Source organism: Pristiophorus japonicus, chromosome 17 (assembly GCF_044704955.1).
Source record: "Pristiophorus japonicus isolate sPriJap1 chromosome 17, sPriJap1.hap1, whole genome shotgun sequence".
In the NCBI taxonomy this organism is placed as follows: Eukaryota; Metazoa; Chordata; class Chondrichthyes; family Pristiophoridae; genus Pristiophorus; species Pristiophorus japonicus.
Window position 1 is genome coordinate 129,170,012 of NC_091993.1, and position 23,605 is coordinate 129,193,616.

Consider the following 23,605-nt stretch of genomic DNA (forward strand, 5'->3'; position numbering starts at 1 on the left):
GGGAGGGGAGGGGATGGGGAGGGGGGAGGGGGAGGGGAGAGGATGGGGAGGGGGAGGGGACGGGTAGGGGAGGGGGGGAGGGGGAGGGGGAGGGGAGGGGGAGGGGGGAGGGGGGACGGGTAGGGGAGGGGGGAGGGGGAGGGGGAGGGGAGGGGGAGGGGAGGGGGAGGGGGGAGGGGGGAGGGGAGGGGGGAGGGGAGGGGATGGGGAGGGGGAGGGGGGAAGGGACGGGGAGGGGGAGGGGGGAAGGGGGGGGAGAGGGAAGGGGGAGGGGAGGGGGGAGGGGATGGGGAGGGGGAGGGGACGGGTAGGGGGGGAGGGGGAGGGGACGGGGAGGGGGGGGGGGAGGGGGAGGGGGGAAGGGACGGGGAGGGGAGGGGGGAGGGGATGGGGAGGGGAGGGGGGAGGGGAGGGGATGGGGAGGGGGGAAGGTGGGAGGAGAGTGGTACAGAATATTATTTACTGGATCTGGTGGAGCTTCAAATTTCATTTTGATGAAGGTTGAAGAAACGGAGAGAAAGGAAGAGGAGAGAAAGGCAGAGGAAGAAGTGGATATGAGGAAGAGGCGAAGGAGGAGGCAGGAGGTGAAGAGGAAAATAATGAAGATGAAGAATAGGAAGCTTTCTTCAAGATAAGCAAAGCCAGAATGCAAAGTGATAAAAATCGACAGGAACTCGCCCATGTAATTTGGGAGTGAGAAAGCCATTGTTCATTTTGCTGCCTGTTCAGGTATGTCCTTCCTTTCCTATGTTTCTAACTAATTTATAATGTTTAATAACCAGGAACCCTTTCAGATATAAGGACCTATCTATTTCTTTGGTCAGAGTTTGCTGTGTGGCTCCTGCACTGACAGCTTATTCTGTATCTAGCTGAAGCCATGCTCTGTCACTGGCCTCTCGACTCTGGCTATTCTGATCGTGGTTCTGGATCGCTGCAACAGCATCAAAATGCTTCTGCCTCTAAACTATTACAATTGTTAAAACTCACATTAAGTCCGCCCTGGTTTTCTCTTCTCCAGAGGGAATGGGTCCCAGGTAAAGAATGCTCTTTCTTAAGTTACTGATCTTCCAGCCTCCCCAGTCAACCTTCTCCAACATCAGGACATTTCCTCTGAGGCCGATTGTGGGCAGGGTTTCATTGTAAAATGTGTGAAGTTGAGAAGACAAAGAGATGGGCAGACAAACGGGAATCCATCAGAGCGATCCGCTAAAGGCACGCCAGTGTGAGGGGTCTCTGATCACAATGGGGAATCCCTCTTCCCCGTCCTCCCAATACAGCAGGCTTGATTACAACCATGATGCTGATAACTTGCTGTTAATGTCAACACTTGCTGACTGGCCTCAGGCTGACCTCAGGCTGAGGGAGCCCTGGTGACCAGGCACCAAGGATGAGTTTAGGGCAGCCATGTTGTCATCCTACTGACAGCAGGATTGAGAAGCAAAGATCCCCTTTTTTTTAGTGGTATTTGAACATAAAACATAAGAAATAGGAGCATGAGTGGGCCATTCGGCCCCTCGAACCTGCTCCGCCATTCAATAAGATCATGGCTGATCTGATCATGGACTCAGCTCCACTTCCCCGTCCGCTCCCCATAACCCTTGACTCTCTTGTCATTAAAAAATGTATAAGATCTAGCCACATATCTAGTAGACAGCAGGATTTAAAATATTACCATTGTTATTAAAGGATTCAGAACCCCAAGTGGACATCGTTGTGACAGCAACTCGCCAAGGCTTCTTCGGCAGCACCTCCCAAACCCGCGACCTCTACCACCTAGAAGGACAAGGGCAGCAGGCGCATGGGAACACCACCACCTCCACGTTCCCCTCCCAGTCACACACCATCCTGACTTGGAAATATATTGGCCATTCCTTCATCGTCACTGGGTCACAATCCTGGAACTCCCTCCCTAACAGCACTGTGGGAGCACCTTCACCACACGGACTGCAGCGGTTCAAGGCGGCAGCTCACCACCACCTTCTCGAGGGGCAATTAGGGATGGGCAATAAATGCCGGCCTTGCCAGCGACGCCTACATCCCAGGAATGAATATAAAAAAGAATTGGGAAAAAAGGAAGTTTGGTGCAATACCAACGTGCTGCCACCAGGTGTCACCAACACTTTAGGAAATTCCTATTGCCAGTTTAAGAAGCTAGAGACATCTAGGGGCAGAGTCATGACACTGCGCTGTCGCTGCCTGTGACTCCCACACTGGTGGGCATTTCCTCAGAGGTCTGCTACTCTCCAGGACCTCAGCCAAACCCTCAGTGACCACTGCAAGCCTTGACAGAGACTGTCAGCTGTTGATCTCAATCAAGCCTGATCCGGCCCTCAACTGATCATAAGAACATAAGAAATAGGAGCAGGAGTCGACCATTCGGCCCCTCGAGCCTGCTCCACCATTCAATAAGATCATGGCTGATCTTCCACCTCAACTCCACTTTCCTCCCTGATCCCCATATCCCTCGATTCCCCGAGAGTCCAGAATCGACCTAACTCAGCTGTGAATATACTCAACGACTCAGCCTCCAGTGCTCCCCAGAGCAGTCCCCAGCAGGGTCACACAGCAGCCAGTCGCATTCAACTTTGCTGAAAAGCTTAAAAACGTTCGACTGTGAATTGGCGGAGAAAAGAGTGGATGAGTGTCAGAGGGTGAGACAATTATTGCAAGTACACAATCTGAGAATCCGGTAAGCAAAGATCCAGCTACACATCGCAGCCCCGTGGATCGGGTGCAGTTAGTGAGCTACGTCTACACAACGATCGGCCCAACTTAACCCAAGTGCTCTTCATGATTCTGCATGTAGCCAGGCTTTTAATGCTCTTCCTTTGCCGTGGCTCAGTGGGCAGCACTCTCGCTTCTGAGTCAGAAAGTTGTGGGTTTAAAATCCAGGCTGACATTCCAGGGCAGTGGAGTGCTGCAATGTTGAGGGACAGTACTGAGGGATGGTCATTGCACACCAGCTACCACACGGGCTTAGCTGAGCAAGGTCTTGATCCAGTGGCAGGGGATTCCAAGACAACTGGAGACCAGGCACTGCTGTATGGGCCGAGTTGCCTACGGCGAGATGTTGTTCGCAGGCTCGGCACCGAGTAGCACCCTTGATGGTAGATGGTCCGAGGCTTGGTCAGGCATTGGGAGGGTCAGTGGCCCACATTGGGAGGGAGTGCTGCAGTGTCAGAGGGGCAGTACTGAGGGAGGGCCGCACTGTCGGAGGGGCGGTACTGAGGGAGCACTGCATTGTCGGAGGGGCAGTACTGGGGGAGCGCCGCACTGTCGGAGGGGCGGTACTGAGGGAGGGCTGCACTATCGGAGGGGCGGTACTGAGGGAGCACTGCACTGTCGGAGGGGCAGTACTGAGGGAGCACTGCACTGTCGGAGGGCCAGTATTGAGGGAGCGCCGCACTGTCGGAGGGGCCGACATTTTGGATGAGATGTTAAACCGATGTAAAATATCCCATGGCACAATTTCTAAGAAAAGCAGGGGAGGTATCCCCGGTGTCCTGGCCAATATTTATCCCTCAACCAACATCACTAAAACAGATTATCTGGTCATTATCACATTGCTGTGTGTGGGAGCTTGCTGTGCACAAATTGGCTGCCATGTTTTCCACATTACAACTGTGACTACATTCCAAAAGTACTTGATTGGTTGTAAAGCGCTTTGGAACATCCTGAGGTCATGAAAGGCGCTATAGAAATGCAGGTCTTTCTATGTTCTAACTCTGGGGGTGGGACCCAGGCAGGAAGGAGACATGTGGAGGGGCCAGGATATTGATTTTGCCTTTGTTCGCTGGCTGCTGGAAAATATGGTTTCAAACTTCTAGTTTTCTACAGAGTGTGATCTGACTGAGTGACCCCGATTGTACCATCTGCTCGTAGAAAGCCGTCACATCTTGGCTGTTTATATTTCCCAAGATGCTCGGTGAGTTTGGAAAGGAGGAGAGAAAGGTCGAGAGTGAGAGAGAGAGAAAGGACGGCTGGGGAGAGAGAGAGAGAACAAGAATGACAGGAGGAGAGTGAGATGAAGGAAGGCTGGAGGGATTGAGAAAGAAACAGAATGGGAAAGGAATAAAGGAGGGAATTGAAGGGAAGAGGGAGAGAGGAAGGGACAGAAAGAGAGGATTGAGCTAATGGAGAGGAAGGCAGAGAGAAGGGCAGGAAAAGAGACAGAGAGAGGAATTGAAATGGTTGGATATGTAAGTAGAATAATTAACGACAGGTTAATATGGAACACTTCAAGATCACAGAATCAGAGAATGGTTACAGCGCAGGAGGAGGCCATTCGGCCCGTCGAGCCCGTTCCGGCTCTCTGCAAGAGCACCTCAGCCAGTCCCCCTCCCCCGCTCTTTCCCCGTAGCCCGACAATTTGTTTTCCTTCAGATACTTATCCAATTCCCTTTTGAAAGCCACGATTGAGTCTGCCTCCACCACCCTCTCAGGCAGCGCATTCCATATCCTAACCACTCGCTGCGTAAAAACATTTTCCCTCGTGTCCTCTTTGGTTCTTCTGCCAATCGCCTTAAATCTGTGTCCTCTGGTTCTCGACCTTTCCACCAATGGGAACAGTTTCTCTCGATCTACTCTGTCCAGACCCCCCATGATTTTGAACACCTCGATCAAATCTCCTCTCAACCTTCTCTGCTCCAAGGAGAACAACCCCAGCTTCTCCAGTCTATCCCCGTCACTGAAGTCCCTCATCCCTGGAACCATTCTCGTAAACCTCTCTAAGGCCTTCACATCCTTCCTAAAGTGCCGTGCCCAGAATTGGACACAATACTCCAGTTGGGGCCGAACCCGTGTTTTATACAGGTTCATCATAACTTCTTTGCTATTGTGCTCTGTGACTCTATTTATGAAGCCCAGAATCCCGGAAGCTTTTTTAACCGCTTTCTCAACCTGCCCTGCCCCCTCCACCGATTGTTGCAGATAGAAGGAGAAGGCCAAAGGAAAACCCGGCAATCACTAGTTAGACAGCATGACAGGTAACGTTACACAAGGCGCTGATTTTAATGGAACACTGAAGCTCACAGCTGACTGGAGAAGCTTGAGATTCATCACTCACTCACTCATCTAATCATGAAAACCAGTTTGTCTCATCCTCCCTTTCTCGTTCAAAGCCGTCGGATGGGAGTTATTTACTTTAACACAGCCTAATTGTACCCAAAATGTCCGATTCCCAGGTGAAGCATCAGACTGCTCCTTGGGGTATAATCCAGCTGGGACTTGTATCTAATATATTGCTGGACCATTTATTGTACTCGGAGGATGGAAGAGAGTGGCAATAAACCGCCAGTGATTCACTTCACACTCTTTATTCTACTGTTGCTGGATTTAAGGTCGATAACTTGTACACACCATGTTTAGTGAGACAGATATAAATTAATGGAGCAATCAGTCAGAAGAAAACAGTTCCTGAGATTTACTGTGGATCACACCTTCACTAACCCTTCAAAGACTGAGGTGTCAGCTGTGGCTCAGTGGGCAGCACTTTCGCCTCTGAGTCACAAAGTCCTGGGTTCAAGATCAGTGCTGCATCGTGAGGGACAATACCGAGGGAACATTGCACTGTCGGAGGGGCAGTACTGAGGGAGCGCTGCACTGTCGGAGGGGGCAGTACTGAGGGAGTGCCACACTGTCAGAGGGGCTGTACTGAGGGAGCGCTGCACTGTCGGAGGGGGCAGTACTGAGGGAGTGCCGCACTGTCGGAGGGGCAATACTGAGGGAGCGCTGCACTGTCGGAGGGGGCAGTACTGAGGGAGTGCCGCACTGTCGGAGGGGCAATACTGAGGGAGCGCCGCACTGTCGGAGGGGCAGTACTGAGGGAGCGCTGCACTGTCGGAGGGGCAGTACTGAGGGAGTGCTGCACTGTCGGTGAGGCAGTACTGAGGAAGTGCTGCACTGTCGGAGGGGCAGTACTGAGGGAGTGCTGCACTGTCGGAGGGGCAGTACTGAGGGAGTGTTTCACTATTGGACGTACGTCCTTCAGATGTTTAACTGAGACCCTGTCTGCTCATCAGGTGGATGTAAAAGATCCCATGGCACTATTTCGAAGAAGAGCAGGGGAGTTCTCTCCAATGTCCTAAATCAATATCTCCATAAACAGTTAACTGGCCGTTATCACATTGCTGTTTGTGGGAGCTTGCTGTGCACAAGTGGCTGCTGCGTTTCCTACATCACATCAGTGACTACACTTCAAGAGTACTTCATTGGCTGTAAGGTGATGTTATGAAGATGTGAGAGGCGCAATACAAATGCAAGTTAATCTTACAAGGTAGTTTTGCTGTGGCTGCGGTTGGAAGCTGGGCTGGAACACTCACCGGTTGGGCAAAAGGCTTGGGGTCGGACGGCCTCATGTGCAGGTGGGCCATCATGGCCTGAAGGCGCTCGCTCTCCTTCGACAGCTGTGGGCAACAAGAGAAAGATGCTCACACAAGCTGCACTGGTCGTTGATCAGAGGTCGAGAGGGACGTCAGCACCGATAGCGGAACTTGCTGACAACCCCCATCAATGGCAAGTCTTTCGTGGCTTGTCTGTCCCGAATCTAACCTCATTGTTGGACATGGGGCAAGTAGTTTGGTGAGGAATATCGAGCGGCTGCAGTAAGTTCAAGTTCAGCAATTGTTCAAGCTCCTCATAGTCCTCACTCCAAACTGACACAGAGTGTACGGCACAGGAACAGGCCATTCGGCCCATCAGCTCCCTGCTCCACTCGAGCCTCCTCCCGTCTTTCCTCATCTAACTCTATCAGCATAACCCTCTATTCCCTTCTCCCTCATGTGTTTATCTAGCCTCCCCATAAATACATCGATACTATTCGCCTCAACCCCTCCCTGTGGCAGCGAGTTCCACATTCTCACCGCTCTCTGGGGAAAGAAGTTCCTCCTGAATTCCCCATTGGATTTATTAGTGACTGTGCCCTCATCCTGGTCTCCCCCACAAGTGGGAACATGGGCTGAATTTTAACCCCAAACCCGCCTCCCACCCGCCCATTTCCGGTTTAATGGAGGCAAACTAGAGCCAGGCAGCAAACCTGCTCCCAGGAGATGGGCTGGCAATTTAAATATTTTAATGAGGCCGGTTTCGGGAAGCCTGACAGCTCCGGGGGGAGAGGAGAATGGCGGGAGAGGGTGAGGGCCCTCAGGGCACGGCTCATGGGTGAGGGGGAGCAGGAGTGCTTCACTCGGACCCCCAGGGTCACCCCGCCAACAGATCCCGCCCCCCCCACCGATACATAGACCCACGGGACAGGGCCCCCTCCGCCCTCCCCCCTTCCCCCCCCACTCCCCGATACTTTGACCCACGGGATAGAGCCCCCCACTTCCTCCCCTTCCCGCCCCCGATACATCGACCCGCGGAATAGGACCCCCTTCCCCCCTCACCCCCTCCCTCCCCGAAACATAGACCCGTGGGACAGGGACCCCTGTGTCTGGTTCTACATGTGCCAGCGATCTGAAGGTCAGGAAGTGAGCTACATCGCTGAGCCAAGGCGACTTGCAGGACAATGTGAGTTTGATGGTTACCTGGAGCAGGTGCTCAGAGACTTTTTTGTACTGGGCATTGGCCACGAGACCATCCTATGAAAACTTTTGACTGTAGAGACACCGACCCTCAGTAAGGCCATTGCGATAGCACAGGCGTTTATGTCCACCAGTGATAACACCAAACAAATCTCTCAGCACACAAGCGCTAGCAATGTTCATAAATTAACTGGAACTGTGTTTGCGAGCAGAAATGTACAGGGCAGAAACCACGAGTCTGCAACTGCCAGCAGGCCTCAGGTGACCCAGATGACTCAGAGTCCACAACAAAGGATGAATGCAAGGCAATTCTCACGTTGTTGGTGTTGTGGAGGCTTCCATTCAGCCTATTCATGCCGCTTCAAAGGGTATGTTTGCAAGAGCTGTGGAACAATGGGGCACCTCCAACGAGCTTGCAAACAAGTTGCAAGCTCTGCAAAACCTGCTAACCACCACGTGGCAGAGGAAGATCGGTCCATGGTGGATCAAAGCAATTTTGAGCCTCAGAGAGAGGAGGCAGATGCTGAAGTACACGGTGAGCACACATTTTCGACGAAATGTCCACCTGTAATGTTAAACGTAAAATTTAATGGCTTTCCCGTAGCCATGGAACTGGATACTGGCGCTAGCCAATCCATCATGAGTAAAAAGATGTTTGAGAGACTGTGATGGAACAAGGCACTCAGACCAGCCCTGGGCCCCATCCACACGAAACTGAGAACGTACACCAAAGAGCTTATCACTGTCCTGGGCAGCGCCATGATCAAGGTCACCTACGAGGGCACGGTGCAGGAACTGCCACTCTGGATTGTCCCGGGCGATGGCCCCACACTGCTTGGAAGGAGCTGGCTGGGCAAAATCCACTGGAACTGGGATGACATCCGAGCGCTATCACATGTCGATGAGGCCTCATGTACCCAGGTTCTTAACAAATTTCCTTCCCTTTTTGAGCCAGGCATTGGAAACTTTTCCGGGGTGAAGGTGCGGATCCACTTGGTCCCAGAGACACGACCCATTCACCACAAGGCGCGAGCGGTACCTCACATGATGAGGGAGAGAGTGGAAATCGAGCTGGACAGGCTGCAATGCGAGGGCATCATCTCCCCAGTGGAATTCAGCGAGTGGGCCAGCCCGATTGTTCCAGTACTCAAAAGTGGTCAGGATTTGCGCGATTATAAAGTAACTATTAATCGTTTCTCGCTACAGGACCAATACCCGCTACTTAAGGCAGACGACCTATTTGCTACGCTGGCAGGAGGCAAGATGTTCACCAAGCTCGACCTGACTTCGGCCTACATGACGCAGGATCTGGAGGAGTCTTCGAAGGGCCTCACCTGCATAAGCATGCACAGGGGACTGTTCATCTACAACAGACGCCCTTTTGGAATTCGGTCGGCTGCAGCGATCTTCCCGAGAAACATGAAGAGCCTACTCAAGTCGGTACCACGCACGGTGGTCTTTCAGGTCGACATATTGGTCACGGGTCGGGACACTGCCGAGCACCTACAAAACCTGGAGGAGGTCCTCCAGCGACTGGATTGCGTAGAGCTGCGGCTGAAGAGGTCGAAATGTGTCTTCATGGCAACAGAAGTGGAGTTTTTGGGGAGAAAGATCGCGGCGGATGGGATTCGGCCCACAGACGCCAAGACAGAGGCTATCAGGAACGCGCCCAGGCCACAGAACGTCACGGAGCTGCGGTCGTTCCTGGGACTCCTCAACTATTTTGGTAACTTCCTACCGGGGTTAAGCATCCATTTAGTGCCCCTACATGTGTTATTGCGCATAGTTGAGAACTGGATATGGGGGAAAAAAATAAGTAATTGCTTTTGAGAAAGCCAGGAACATTTTATGCTCCAACAAGCTGCTTGCATTGTATAACCTGTGTAAAACACTTGTGCTAGCATGTGATGTGTCGTTGTACGGAGTCGGGTGTGTATTACAACAAGCTAACATTGCGGGGAAGTTGCAACCTGTCGCCTATGCTTCCAGGAACTTGTCTAAGGCCGAGATAGCCTACAGCATGATTGAGAAAGAGGCATTAGCGTGTGTGTTCGGGGTAAAGAAAATGCATCAGTACCTGTTTGGCCTCAAATTTGAGCTGGAAACCGATCACAAGCCCCTCACATCCCTGTTCGCTGAAAACAAGGGGATAAGTACTAATGCCTCAGCCCGCATACAAAGGTGGGCACTCACGCTATCAGCGTATAACTATCCCATCCGCCACAGGCCAGGCACCGAGAACTGTGCGGATGCTCTCAGTCGGTTACCATTGCCCACCTTGGAGGTGGAAATGGCGCAGCCGGCAAATTTGTTGATGGTCATGGATGCGTTTGAAAATGATAAATCACCTGTCACGGCCCGCCAGATTAGGACTTGGACCAGCCAAGGTCCTCTGCTGTCCCTAGTATAAAACTGTTTACTGCATGGGAGCTGGGCCAGCATCCCCGTTGAAATGCAAGAGCTAATCAAGCCGTTCCAGCGGCGAAAGGATGAGCTGTCCATTCAGGCAGACTGCCTGTTGTGGGGTAACCGCGTAGTGCTACCCAAAAATGGCAGGGAGACGTTCATCTCGGATCGCCACAGCACACTCCTGGGTATAGTAATGATGAAGCGATAGCCAGATCCCACGTGTGGTGGCCCGGTATCGACTCTGACTTAGAGTCCTGTGTACGGCAATGCAGCGTATGTGCTCAGTTGAGCAACGCGCCCAGAGAGGTACCACTAAGTTTGTGGTCTTGGCCCTCCAGACCATGGTCGAGGATCCATGTCGACTATGCGGGCCCGTTTCTCGGTAAAATGTTCCTGGTGGTGGTGGATGCTTTTTCAAAATGGATTGAATGTGAAATAATGTCGGGAAGCACCGCCACCGCCACCATTGAAAGCCTGAGGGTCATGTTTGCCACCCACGGCCTGCCTGACATACTGGTCAGTGACATCGGACCATGTTTCACCAGTGCCGAATTTAAAGAATTCATGACCCGCAATGGGATCAAATGTGTCACCTCGGCCCCGTTTAAACCAGCCTCCAATGGGCAGGCAGAGCGGGCAGTACAAACAATCAAACAGAGCCTTAAACGAGTCACAGAAGGCTCACTCCAAACCTGCCTGTCCCGAGTACTGTTCAGCTACCACACGAGACCCCACTCACTCACAGGGGTGCCCCCGGCTGAGCTACTCATGAAAAGGACACTTAAAACCAGACTCTCGCTGGTTCACCCCAACCTGCATGATCAGGTAGAGAGCAGGCGGCAGCAACAAAATGTAAACGATGGTCGCGCCACTGTGTCACGGGAAATTGATCTGAATGACCCTGTGTATGTGCTAAACTATGGACATGGTCCCAAGTGGATCGCGGGCACGGTGATAGCTAAAGAAGGGAGTAGGGTGTTTGTAGTCAAACTGGACAATGGACAAATTTTCAGAAAGCACCTGGACCAAACGAGGCTGCGGTTCACAGACTGCCCTGAACAACCCACAGCAGACACCACCTTTTTCGAGCCCAAAACACACACCCAAAGGATCAACGACACCACGCCGGACCAGGAAATCGAACCCATCATGCCCAACAACCCAGCAAGGCCAGGCTCACCTAGCAGCCCTGCAGGGCCAACAACACACCAGCCCAGCGAGGGCACAGCCAATACACCAGAACAGACATTTGTACCGAGGCGGTCCACCAGGGAAAGAAAGGCTCCCGACCGCCTCACCTTGTAAATAGTTTTCACTTTGACTTTGGGGGGGGAGTGATGTTGTGTATCTATAAAGCGTGCACTCCCATGTTCCGCCACCAGGGAGCTCATTCCCTGAAGTCCCAAGGGATCCCAGCATCCCTTGGGAGCACTGTATATAAGCCGGCCCCTAAGGCCTGTTCCTCACTCTGGAGTGTCTTAATAAAGACTGAGGTCACTGTTACTTTAACCTCCCTGTGTGCAGTCTCATCTGTGTTAGGAACACAATAACCTTCTCCAGTGTCTCGGTATCTTTTGTGTAAGGAGACCAGAACTGTGCACAGTGCTGCGTGTCCCTCCCTCTGCCAGATGATCATGGCATTGACAGAGGTTGTGGGGAAGAACACAAGCTCGACCTGCCGACAATCCAGGCCAGAGAAGAAGCATTCGGGACACTGCGTGGTGCAATGACGAAGGGTATCGGAGCTGGGGCAAGGCTTCACCCACATGATATCAGGAATGTGGTTACAGATAATGTGGGACAGAGAAGGTTAAGGAGAGGTTGTTGGAAAGGTCTCAAAATGAGACGTTCAAAAGTGAAAGCGTGTTTCCCGTGGTTGACAAGTCAGTAACGATGGGGCTGAGATTGAAGATTATCACTGAGGGACTGAGATGGGGAAATTAGTCGGATGTCTTACACACAGGGTGATTGGAACATGGCAAGCTTTACCATAAGGGGCTGCTGAAACTGCAACATAATTTAGGAGAGGATTGAATTAGTTCTCACAATGGAAGATTATAGAAGGATACATGAAGAAGGAGAGGGAGCTGGGATTGCAGGAGACCGCGACAGTTGAAGAGCGAGTACTGACACCGAGACAAGGGGCCGAATGGCCCCCTCCTGTTCGGTTATTGCTGGGATTCCATCGAGAACTGCCCCCAGGGCAAGGCAGGATGTTCCAGGTTTGGTCTGTGCCTCGTGATTGGAATTGGTGGGGGGGATCAGTGTGTGGAGGGGGAATCGGTGGGGGCAGATCAGTGAGGGGGATCGGTGTGGGATTGTGGGGGGGATCGGATGGGGGATCGGTGGGGGAGATCGGTGGAGGGGATCGGTGGGGGGGTGGGGGATCGGTGGGGGAGATCAGTGGGGGGGATCGGGGGGGGGGATCGGTGGGGGATCGGTGAGGGGGGGATTGGTGGGGGGGGATCGGTGGGGGGGGGAGATCGGTGGGGGAGATCAGTGGGGGGGATCGGGGGGGGGGATCGGTGGGGGATCGGTGAGGGGGGGATCGGTGGGGGGGGGAGATCGGTGGGGGAGATCAGTGGGGGGGGATCGGGGGGGGGATCGGGGGGGGGAATCGGTGAGGGGGGGATCTGGGGGGGGATCGGGGGGGATTGGGGGGGATCGGTGAGGGGGGATCGGTGGGGCCGGATCGGTGAGGGGGATCAGTGTGGGATTGTGGGGGGGATCGGATGGGGGATCGGGAGGGGGATCGGGAGGGGGAGATCGGTGGAGGGGATTGGTGGGGGGGGGGATCGGTGGGGGGGGGATTGGGGGGTGGGGGGGATTGGTGGGGGATCGGTGAGGGGGGAATTGGGGGGGATCGGTGGGGGAGGGATCGGGGGGGATTCGGGGGGGGGATCGGGGGGGGATCGGTGGGAGGAGGATCGGTGGGGGACCGGTGAGGGGGGGATCGGTAGGGGGGGGGATCGGGGGATCGGTGGGGCCGGATCGGTGAGGGGGATCGGTGTGGGATTGTGGGGGGGATTGGATGGGGGATCGGGGGTGGGGGGAGATCGGTGGAGGGGATCGGTGGGGGGGTGGGATTAGTGGGGGGAGGAATCAGTGAGGGGGGGAATGGTGGGGGGCTGGGATTGGGGGGTGGGGGAGATTGGGGGGGAGGGGCGGTATCTCATATCACTACCAAGAGGCCAGCTCACATCGGAAAAATTTACCAACCTGAATTTCAAGTTGTTGCACAACTTGCATCTGAACTCGACACTGGGCTGTGCTGCGGTCATCGAGAGCATGCTCGTTGCTGAGGTGCCTGAGGGGGAAAAGCAGAGTTCACAACTTGAGAAGGAAAGCATCGAATCCGTACAGTTCACCACAGAGACAGCAGCGGGTAAAGCAATGCCTGTCGCTAAAATGAAACAATGAGCGTCTTTATCTACTCCCTTTGGCTTTTATTTGTTTGTGCACCCAGCCAGCAGTGGCCAATTGGGAGCATGAGTGTGTCCACGTGTAAGGTAGGCACCTGTCAGTATGCTCACAGCTTTGTAGAGCTGTTGCATTGGTTAAGGTTCCTTTAAAGTTTTACTGTTACTTTGTGGCTTCCGGTGTCCCTTTAAAAGGGGGGCACTCAGCTTTATCTGTTAATTAAAATAGTTGTGGAGCTGTTGAGTTGGGAGTGGCTTAGCCAGTCACGTGATGTTCACAAGACTCAATAAAACCCCAGCCAGTTGGGTTCGGGGGATCCACGATGAGGCAGGTGGTTGTGAGCCTGGTGGATGAACTGGTAACGTGTCGTGTGATTGTTAAACCTTGCTAATAAACCAACTAGTTCTTGATAGCAATGTGTTGCTCTGGATTCTTAAGCAAAGAACCCATGAAGCAAATACATTCCACCATGATACTCATAGCTCAACACAGGCTCGATGGGCTGAATGGCCACCTTCTACGCTGTATCTTTCTTTGATTCTATGATAACAGTGTCCGACCTTGCTACTCCCGTGTGATATGGTTTGGATAAGAACTGGTGAAACCTAGCCAGCCAGGAGGCACCATGTGGGTACAGTGATGCACTCTGACCTTTCGCTTCAGGGGCCCACATTTCTCTTCAGACTTTACTGCTGAAATTCAACGCATTGTAAAAATCCTTAATGAAATCAATCCAATCCAAACATCATAATCCAGTTTATGCTGGTCACAAACCAATAGAACAGAACCATCCCTAAGCTCAGTATAAAACGCTAAAATGACAATCTCAGTCAGAATGGCCATCAGTATAGCTGGTGTGGGACGTGCTTTAGGGTGAACGGTGCAGAACATGCATCTATGGTTACAGCTATAATCCATTGTTCGGGCGGAGTGGAAGGAGTTTTACTCTGTATCTAACCCATGCAGTAACTGCCCTGAGAGTGTTTCATGGGACAGTGTAGAGGGAGCTTTACTCTGTATCTAACCCCGTGCTGTACCTGCCCTGGGAGTGTTTGATGGGACAGTGTAGAGGAAGCTTTACTCTGTATCTAACCCCTGCAGTACCTGCCCTGGGAGTGTTTGATGGGACAGTGTAGAGGGAGCTTTAATCTGTATCTAACCCCCTGTACCTGCCCTGGGAGTGTTTGATGGGACAGTGTAGAGGGAGCTTTAATCTGTATCTAACCCCCTGTACCTGCCCTGGGAGTGTTTGATGGGACAGTGTAGAGGGAGCTTTACTCTGTATCTAACCCCGTGTACCTGTCCTGGGAGTGTTTGATGGGACAGTGTAGAGGAAGCTTTACTCTGTATCTAACCCGTGCAGTACCTGCCCTGGGAGTGTTTGATGGGACAGTGTAGAGGGAGCTTTAATCTGTATCTAACCCCCTGTACCTGCCCTGGGAGTGTTTGATGGGACAGTGTAGAGGGAGCTTTAATCTGTATCTAACCCCCTGTACCTGCCCTGGGAGTGTTTGATGGGACAGTGTAGAGGGAGCTTTACTCTGTATCTAACCCCGTGTACCTGTCCTGGGAGTGTTTGATGGGACAGTGTAGAGGAAGCTTTACTCTGTATCTAACCCGTGCAGTACCTGCCCTGGGAGTGTTTGATGGGACAGTGTAGAGGGAGCTTTAATCTGTATCTAACCCCCTGTACCTGCCCTGGGAGTGTTTGATGGGACAGTGTAGAGGGAGCTTTAATCTGTATCTAACCCCCTGTACCTGTCCTGGGAGTGTTTGATGGGACAGTGTAGAGGGAGCTTTACTCTGTATCTAACCCGTGCTGTACCTGCCCTGGGAGTGTTTGATGGGACAGTGTAGAGGGAGCTTTAATCTGTATCTAACCACGTGCTGTAACCTATATGAACAGTTTATTATTGATCGTGATGACAAACCCACAAAACACATTCTATTCCATCTGAGGTTTTCTGCTGACATCTGGGAGAAAGATGCGATTAATTTTGGGTCGAATTGTCTCTGGGGATTTAACAGACCAGGAACGAGCTTGAAATTATTTTATCTTATAAAGTTTTTTGTGGATTTCTTGGCTGTGAAATCTATTTTAAAAGCCAATTCTGTCTGTAAATGTGTGAGTTTACAGTCGGTGCTGATCTTGGCTAGAGTTGGTGGGGAGGCATTGATCACAGGAGGGTGACTGGCAAGACACCGAGACACGAGTCAGCAAGGATTGAGTGAGAGTAACCCTGCAGCTGCTCCACCCACACCGCCCCCAACATTCCCGGGCCTGGGGTAAAAAAACACATTTAAAAGCTCTTTATCTGAATGCATGCAGCATTGGTAACAAAATAGATGAGTTGACAGCACAAATAGATACAAATTCCAGAGACGTGGTTGCAAGGTGACCAAGACTGGGAACTAAATATTCAGGGGTATTTGACAATTCGGAAGGACAAACAGAAAGGAAAAGGAGGTGGGGTAGCTCTGTTAATAAAGGATAAGATCAGTGCGTTAGTGAGAAACGATATTGGCTCAGAAAATCAAGATGTTGAATCAGTTTGGGTGGAGATAAGGAATAATAAGGGGAAAAAGTCGCTGGTGGGCGTAGTCTATAGGCCCCCTAACAGTAGCTACACTGTTGGACGGAGTATAAATCAAGAAATAATGGAGGCTTGTAATAAAGTAACAGCAATAATCATGGGCGATGTTAACCTTCACATTGATTAAACAAATCACATTGGCCAGGGTGGCCTTGAGGAAGAGTTCATAGAGTGTATCCGGGATAGTTTCCTTGAACAGTACGTTGCGGAATTAACCAGGGAGCAGGCTATCTTAGAGCTGGCACTGTGTAATGAGACAGGATTAATAAACAATCTCCTAGTAAAGGATCCCCTTAGAATGAGTGACCATAACTTGGTTGAATTTCAAATTCAGTTGGAGGGTGAGAAAGTTGGTTTTCAAACCAGTGACCTAAGCTTAAATAAAGGAGACTACAAAGGTATGAGGGCAGAGTTGGCTAAAGTGGACGGGGAATCTAGATTAAAGTGTGGGACGGTTGATGAGCAGTGGCAGACATTTAAGGAAATATTGCATAACTCGCAACAAAAATATATCCCAACGAGAAGGAAAGACTGTAAGAGAAGGGATAACCATCCGTGGCTAACTAAGGAAATAATGGATGGTATCAAATTGAAAACAAGGGCATACAATGTGGCCAAGACCAGTGGGAGGCCAGAGGATTGGGAATTTTTAAAAGCCAGCAAAGAACGACTAAAAAAATAATAGAGAGGTAAGGTAGATTATGAAAGTAAACTAGCACGAAATATAAAACAGATAGTAAGTTTCTAAAGGTACATAAAAAGGAAAAGAGTGGCTAAAGTAAATGTTGGTCTTTAGAGGATGAGACTGGGGAATTAATAATGTGGAACAAGGAAATGGCAGAGACATTGAACAAATATTTTGTATCGGTCTTCATGGTAGATGATACTCCCAATAGAGGATAATCAAAGGGCTATAGGGAGGGAGGAACTTAATACAATCACTATCACTAAAGAAGTAGTACTCAGTAAAATAATAGGACTAAAGGCGGACAAGTCTCCTGGACCTGATGGCTTACATCCTAGGGTCTTAAGAGAAGTGGCTGCAGAGATAGTGGATGCATTGGTTGTAATCTACCGAAATTCCCTGGATTCTGGGGCGGTCCCAGTGGATTGGAAAACCGCAAATGTAACGCCCCTATTTAAAAAAGGAGGCAGACAGAAAGCAGGAAACTATAGACCAGTTAGCCTAACATCTGTCATTGGGAAAATGCTGGAGTCCATTATTAAGGAAGCAGTAGCAGGACATTTGGAAAAGGATGATTCAATCAAGCAGAGTCAGCACAGTTTTATGAAAGGGAAGTCATGTTTGACAAATTTGCTGGAGTTCTTTGAGGATGTAATGAGCAGGGTGGATAAGGGGGAACCAGTGGATGTGGTGTATTTGGATTTCCAGAAGGCATTCGATAAGGTGCCACATAAAAGGTTACTGCACAAGATAAAAGTTCACAGGGTTAATATATTAGCATGGATATAGAGGATTGGCTAACTAACAGAAAACAGAGAGTTGGGATAAATGGGTAATTTTATGGTTGGCAAACTGTAACTAGTGGGGTGCCGCAGGGATCGGTGCTGGGGCCTCAACTATTTACAATCTATATTAACGACTTGGATGAAGGGATCGAGTGTAATGTTGCCAAGTTTGCTGATGATACAAAGATGGGTGGGAAAGCAAATTGTGAGGAGGACACAAAAATCTGCAAAGGGATATAGACAGGCTAAGTGAGTGGCCAAACATTTGGCAGATGGAGTATAATGTGGGAAAATGTGAGGTTATCCACTTTGGCAGAAAAAATTGAAAAGCAAATTATAATTTAAACGGAGAAAAATTGCAAAGTGCTGCAGTATGGACGGACCTGGGGGTCCTTGTGCATGAAACACAAAAAGTTAGTATGCAGGTACAGCAAGTGATCAGGAAGGCAAATGGAATGTTGGCCTTCATTGCAAGGGGGATAGAGTATAAAAGCAGAGTATAAAACAGGGTATTGGTGAGGCCACACCGAGAGTACTGCGTACAGTTTTGGTCTCCGTAATTAAGGAAAGATATACTTGCATTGGAGGCGTTCAGTGAAGGTTCACTAGGTTGATTCCGAAAATGAGGGGATTGACTTATGAAGATAGGTTGAGTAGATTGGGACTATAGTCATTGGAATTCAGAAGAATGAGAGGTGATCTTATCAAAACATATAAGATAATGAGGGGGCTCGACAAGGTGGATACAGAGAGGATATTTCCACTCATAGGAGAAACTAAAACTAGGGGGCATAGTCTCAGAATAAGGGGTTGCCCATTTAAAACTGAGATGAGGAGAAATTTCTTCTGTAAATCTGTGGAATTCTCTGCCCCAGAGAGCTGTGGAGGCTGGGTCATTGAATATATTTAAGGCGGAGATAGACAGATTTTTGAGTGATAAGTGAATAAAGGGTTATGGGGAGTGGGCGGGGAAGTGGAGCTGAGTCAATGATTAGATCAGCCATGATCTTATTGAATGGCGGAGCAGGCTCGAGGGGCCAAATGGCCGACTCCTGCTCCTATTTCTTATGTTCTTAAGTTCTTGTGACTGGCACGCTAGTGCAGTGGTTAAGTTACTGGACTCGCTATCGAGAGGCCTGGACTGACAGACTCCAGGAACCCTCAAGTTGTTAACATTTGTTTTAAGTACATTCACTTTATGAACATCTAAAATACCGGCACTTAGAATTGTTTTGCGTGCCAGTGGTTGTGAATAGACCAACCATCAAATACAGGGATCAACATAGCCTTCGGGGTATCACCACATCAGCTTCTGTACCTTTACTTTTCTGGGTCATATCATTTCTGTTTCCAGGCAGCTTTAAATATTTTTTTCTTTTATGCTAAAGGATAACTTTAAAAAAGTATTTCTTCTTTGCCACATTGTCCGCATGCCCGATACTAGTCTCCCGAAACAAGCGCACTACTCCAAGCTCCGACATGGCAGGCGAGTCCCAGGAGGGCAGAGAAAATGCTTCAAGGACACCCTCAAAGCCTCCTTAAAAAAATGCAACATCCCCACCGACACCTGGGAATCCCTGGCCCCAGATCACTCAAAGTGGAGGAGAAGCATCCGAGAAGGCACCGAACACCTCGAGTCTCTTCACTGGGAGCACGCGGAAGCCAAGTACAAACAGCGGAAGGAGCGTACAACAACCCAAGCCCCCCACCCACCCGTCCCTCCAACCACTGTCTGTCCCACCTGTGACAGAGACTGTAGGTCCCACATTGGACTCATCAGTCACCTGAGAACTCATGTTAGTGTGGAAGCAAGTCATCCTCGATTCCAGGGGATGGCCTGAGAAGAAGATTTCCTCTTCCTCCTCCTGACAGCAGGGTCTCGTGCCAAAACGGCAGGGTGCTGGAGCAGGCACTGTGTGTCGCTCGGTTGGATACTGGGTGGTCAGCAGGCTGTTCGATAGCGTGAGGCCTCACACTGAAGCTCGATTCTATTCTCACCCAGTGTCCACACTAACAGGGGCGATCCTGCCTTGGGGCGATAGTGTCACAAGGGCAGTAGCGAATCGACAACGGGTTACATCTCTTCCCATTTTTATTTCTATTGAAATCATTGGCAATAAAAATGGACAGAGTTGTACAACTGACCACCAACTCGCTATCTCCCATTTTATACAATCGCCCCAAGTCAGGAGCGATCCCATGCACTTGACAGCAGGAATCACTGGCAGCTGATCAGGGGCAGGTGTCACTGGGTGATCAGGCGCAGGGGTCACTGGGTGATCGGGGCAGGGGTCACAGGATGATCGGGGCAGGGGTCACTGGGTGATCGGGGGGGTTCACTGGGTGATCGGGGCAGGGGTCATTGGGTGATAAGGGGCAGGGGTCACAGGATGATCGGGGCAGGGGTCACTGGGTGATCGGGGGGGTCACTGGGTGATCGGGGCAGGGGTCATTGGGTGATAAGGGGCAGGGGTCACTGGGTGGTGATCAGGGACAGGGGGTTACTGGGTGATCAGGGGCGGGGGTCACTGGGTGATCAGGGGCAGGGGTCACTGGGTGGTGATCAGGGACAGGGGGTTACTGGGTGATCAGGGGCAGAGGTCACTGTGTGATCAGGGGCAGGGATCACTGGGTGATCGGGGGCAGGGGTCACTGGATGATCGGGGGGGTAACTGGGTGATCGGGGGCAGGGGTCATTAGGTGATAAGGAGCAGGGGGTCACTGGATGATCAGGCGCAGGGGTCACTGGGTGATCAGGGGCAAGGGTCACTGGGTGATCAGGGGCAGGGGTCACTGGGTGATCAGGGGCAGGGGTCACTGGATGATCAGGGGCAGGGGTCACTGGGTGGTGATCAGGGGCAGGGGTCACTGGGTGATCGGAGCAGGGGTCACTGGGTGATCAGGGGCAGGGGTCACTGGGTGATCAGGGGCAGGGGTCACTGGGTGATCGGGGGCAGGGGTCACTGGGTGATCGGGGCAGGGGTCACTGGGTGATCAGGGGCAGGGGTCACTGGGTGATCGGGGGCAGGGGTCACTGGGTGATCGGGGCAGGGGTCACTGGGTGATCGGGGGCAGGGGTCACTGGGTGATAGGGGCAGGGGTCACTGGGTGATCGGGGGCAGGGGTCACTGGGTGATCAGGGGCAGGGGTCACTGGGTGATCGGGGGCAGGGGTCACTGGGTGATCGGGGGCAGGGGTCACTGGGTGATCAGGGGCAGGGGTCACTGGGTGATCAAGAGCAGGGGTCGTTGGGTGATCAGGGGAAGGGATCACTGGTCTACATTTGGAGCTTTGATACTAATGTCCACTCACTGAATCGGGATGTTGCTATCAGCCTGGCATTTACAGCCCATCCCAAAACCCGAGTGACTCGCTGGGCCATTTCAGGGGAACGTTCAGAGTCAACCTGGTTGGTGTGGGTCTGGAGTCACATATAGGCTCAGACGGGTAAGGACGGCAGATTTCCTTCCCTAAAGTGACATTAGTGAATCAGACGGGTTTTTAACGACAATCCGACAGCTTTATGGTCACATTTACTGGGACCGACTCTTTTTAAAGCTGAATTCAAATTCTCAAACTGCCATGGTGGGATTGGACCTCACGGCCCCCGGATTATTGGTCCAGGAATATTACCGCCATGCTCCGGTAAATCGTTTCATCAAAAACAGTCTTTCTGTCTCACGTTTACGCTGCCTTTTCCGCCGTGGGATGGTGGATGCTGGTGTTGTATTTTAACGAAAGTTTGAATGTTTGTTGGTGCATTTGTTGGGGGGGGGGAGGGAGGGGTTTATACACATGTGGAATTTATCAGCAACACTCGGTGTGCTGGCTGAGCTGAGAAACAGGCAAATCAATTTCGATGGTCTTTATGCCATGATGTCTGACCATTATGGGACGGTGAAAGTATATCCCACGGAATGCTGTGGAACACATGGTATGGATTTGCGAATCACTGATTGTGAGTCTCCGACTGTCTGTCTGACCCTTCACAGCAAGGTCCCTTGCAACTGCGAAAGACGCCCTATTGTGCCAAGCCAGCACCAAGGGTTATTTATTTGTCTTTTCCTTCAGAACACTGGCTGATTGCTTGGGCGACACGATGGGGTTTCTGCAGAAGCTCCTTCCCGGGCCTTTCCCCGCCCCCTCACCCACCAGCTGCAAGGCCAGTGACTTCATAACAATGATCTCATGCGCGATTCACAGGGGACCAGATAACTTCTCTCCATCTCTGCCCGGCATCGATGATTAAAGAAAATAGAATGACCTCACCCTCCCTCTTAAACAACATTACAGAGCCCCTTTCTGCACACAGTACTGAGACTTTATTCCATTACCTTGAACAATGGGGCACTGTCTGTCAGGACCACAAGCAATCAAGCGCTGTTCAACAACAGTAGTTCAGAACAACACTGCACAACCGTGACTCAGCACTCTCGGTACTGACCAGGGATGTGTGTGCATGTGAGTGCCTGATGTCTGTCTGTGTGTGTGCGCGCGTGTTTGTGTGCGAGAGCGCGTCTGTGTGTGAGTGTGTGTGTGTTGAAGCACTGACCACACTCGACCAGCTCCACTCGGCAGGTCACATTGTCCGCATGCCAGACACGAGACTTCCAAAGCAAGCTCTCGACTCGGAACTCCTTCATGGCAAACGAGCTAAAGGTGGGCAGAGGAAACGTTACAAGGACACCCTCAAAGCCTCCGTGATAAAGTGCAAAATCCCCACTGACACCTGGGAGTCCCTGGCCAAAGACTGCCCTAAGTGGAAGAAATGCATCCGGGAGGGCGCTGAGCACCTCGAGTCTCGTCGCCGAGAGCATGCAGAAATCAAGCGCAGGCAGCGGAAGGAGCGTGCGGCAAACCAGACTCCCCACCCACCCTTTCCTTCAACCACTGTCTGTCCCACCTGTGACAGGGCCTGTGGTTCTCGTATTGGACTGCTCAGCCACCTAAGGACTCATTTTAAGAGTGGAAGCAAGTCTTCCTCGATTCCGAGGGACTGCCTATGATGATGATGATGTGTGTGAGAGAGAATGTATGTAAATGTGTGTGTGCATGTGTGTCTATGTGTGAGCGTATGTGTGTGTGTCAGCATGTGCGCATGTCGGTGTGTGAGCGTGGGTGTGTGTGCATGTGTGTGTGTGTGTATGCGTGTGTTTGTGTGTGTGTGTGTGTGTGTGTGTGTGTTTGAGTGTGGGCCAGAACAGAGAAAGGCTGAATGTTCCAGCCCACTTCTACTATCAGCCTGTGACTACTTTGAAGGGATACGCTCTCTCTGCTCCCACCAGTTTGGGTGAAGGGGCTTTTTCAGACTAACTCACCTCAAATGGGTCACTGACACCGGTCCAGTAATGCTCAATGGGCCTACTGCACTGAGCCACACAGCCCACAAAACCCGGTCTTGTTTTATTTAAATTTATTCATTCACAGGATATGAGCATTGCTGGCAAGGTCAGCATTTATTGCCCTTGAGAAGGTGGTGGTGAGCCGCCTTCTTAAACCGCTGCAGTCCGTGTGGTGAAGGTGCTCCCACAGTGCTGTTAGGGAGGGAGTTCCAGGATTGTGACCCAGCGACGATGAAGGAACGGCCGATATATTTCCAAGTCAGGTGTGTGACTGGGAGGGGAATGTGGAGGTGATGGTGTTCCCATGCGCCTGCTGCCCTTGTCCTTCTAGGGGGTAGAGGTGGCGGGTTTGTCCTGAGGCAGTTAATCCCAGACAGGGTAAGGATTAAGGCTGCTGCAATTGGCTTTGGTATTGCTGGATCAGTGAGGGTCGACTATCCAGCGGGCCGTTTTGGAAGGTGCATGTGTATGTCGGGTGTAAGTGGATTGGGCTCAGGTGTGTTGTACACAGCCCACACACCCCACAGCGAGTGGCCACAGAGACTGCAGAGCAACACACTCATTCCTCAACACTGCCAGGGACATTTTTTCCTTGCACCTGCTTCCCTCTTCCTCCTTAACTCCAACCATACCCCGCTACTTAATCTTCCCCTCCTGACATCCTGGCTGTGTTGGAATCCAGATTCATCACACCATCTCCTCATTTCGCAGGATCCGGCAATTGTCGAGCTCACCTTCCTCAGCCTGAGGAACCGAGGAACAGGAGGAGGCCGTTCAGCCCCTTGAGCCTGTTCTGCCATTCAATGAGATCGCAGCTGATCTGTGTCTTAACCCATCTACCCGCCTTGGT

The 23,605-nt window shown here is 51.5% G+C and overlaps 1 protein-coding gene across 1 annotated transcript in view; it reads right to left on the reverse strand.

Moving 5' to 3' along the window:
• The window catches only part of foxp4 (forkhead box P4), a 434,368-nt gene that overhangs the window by 36,451 nt on the left and 374,312 nt on the right, over positions 1-23,605 (reverse strand). The window contains exons 9-11 of the mRNA XM_070859285.1: positions 13,149-13,236; positions 6,315-6,404; positions 3,838-3,872 (exon numbers count right to left, since the gene is read on the reverse strand). Of these exons, the coding sequence (XP_070715386.1) occupies positions 3,838-3,872; positions 6,315-6,404; positions 13,149-13,236 (213 nt within the window). The remainder of the gene's footprint in view (positions 1-3,837; positions 3,873-6,314; positions 6,405-13,148; positions 13,237-23,605) is intronic.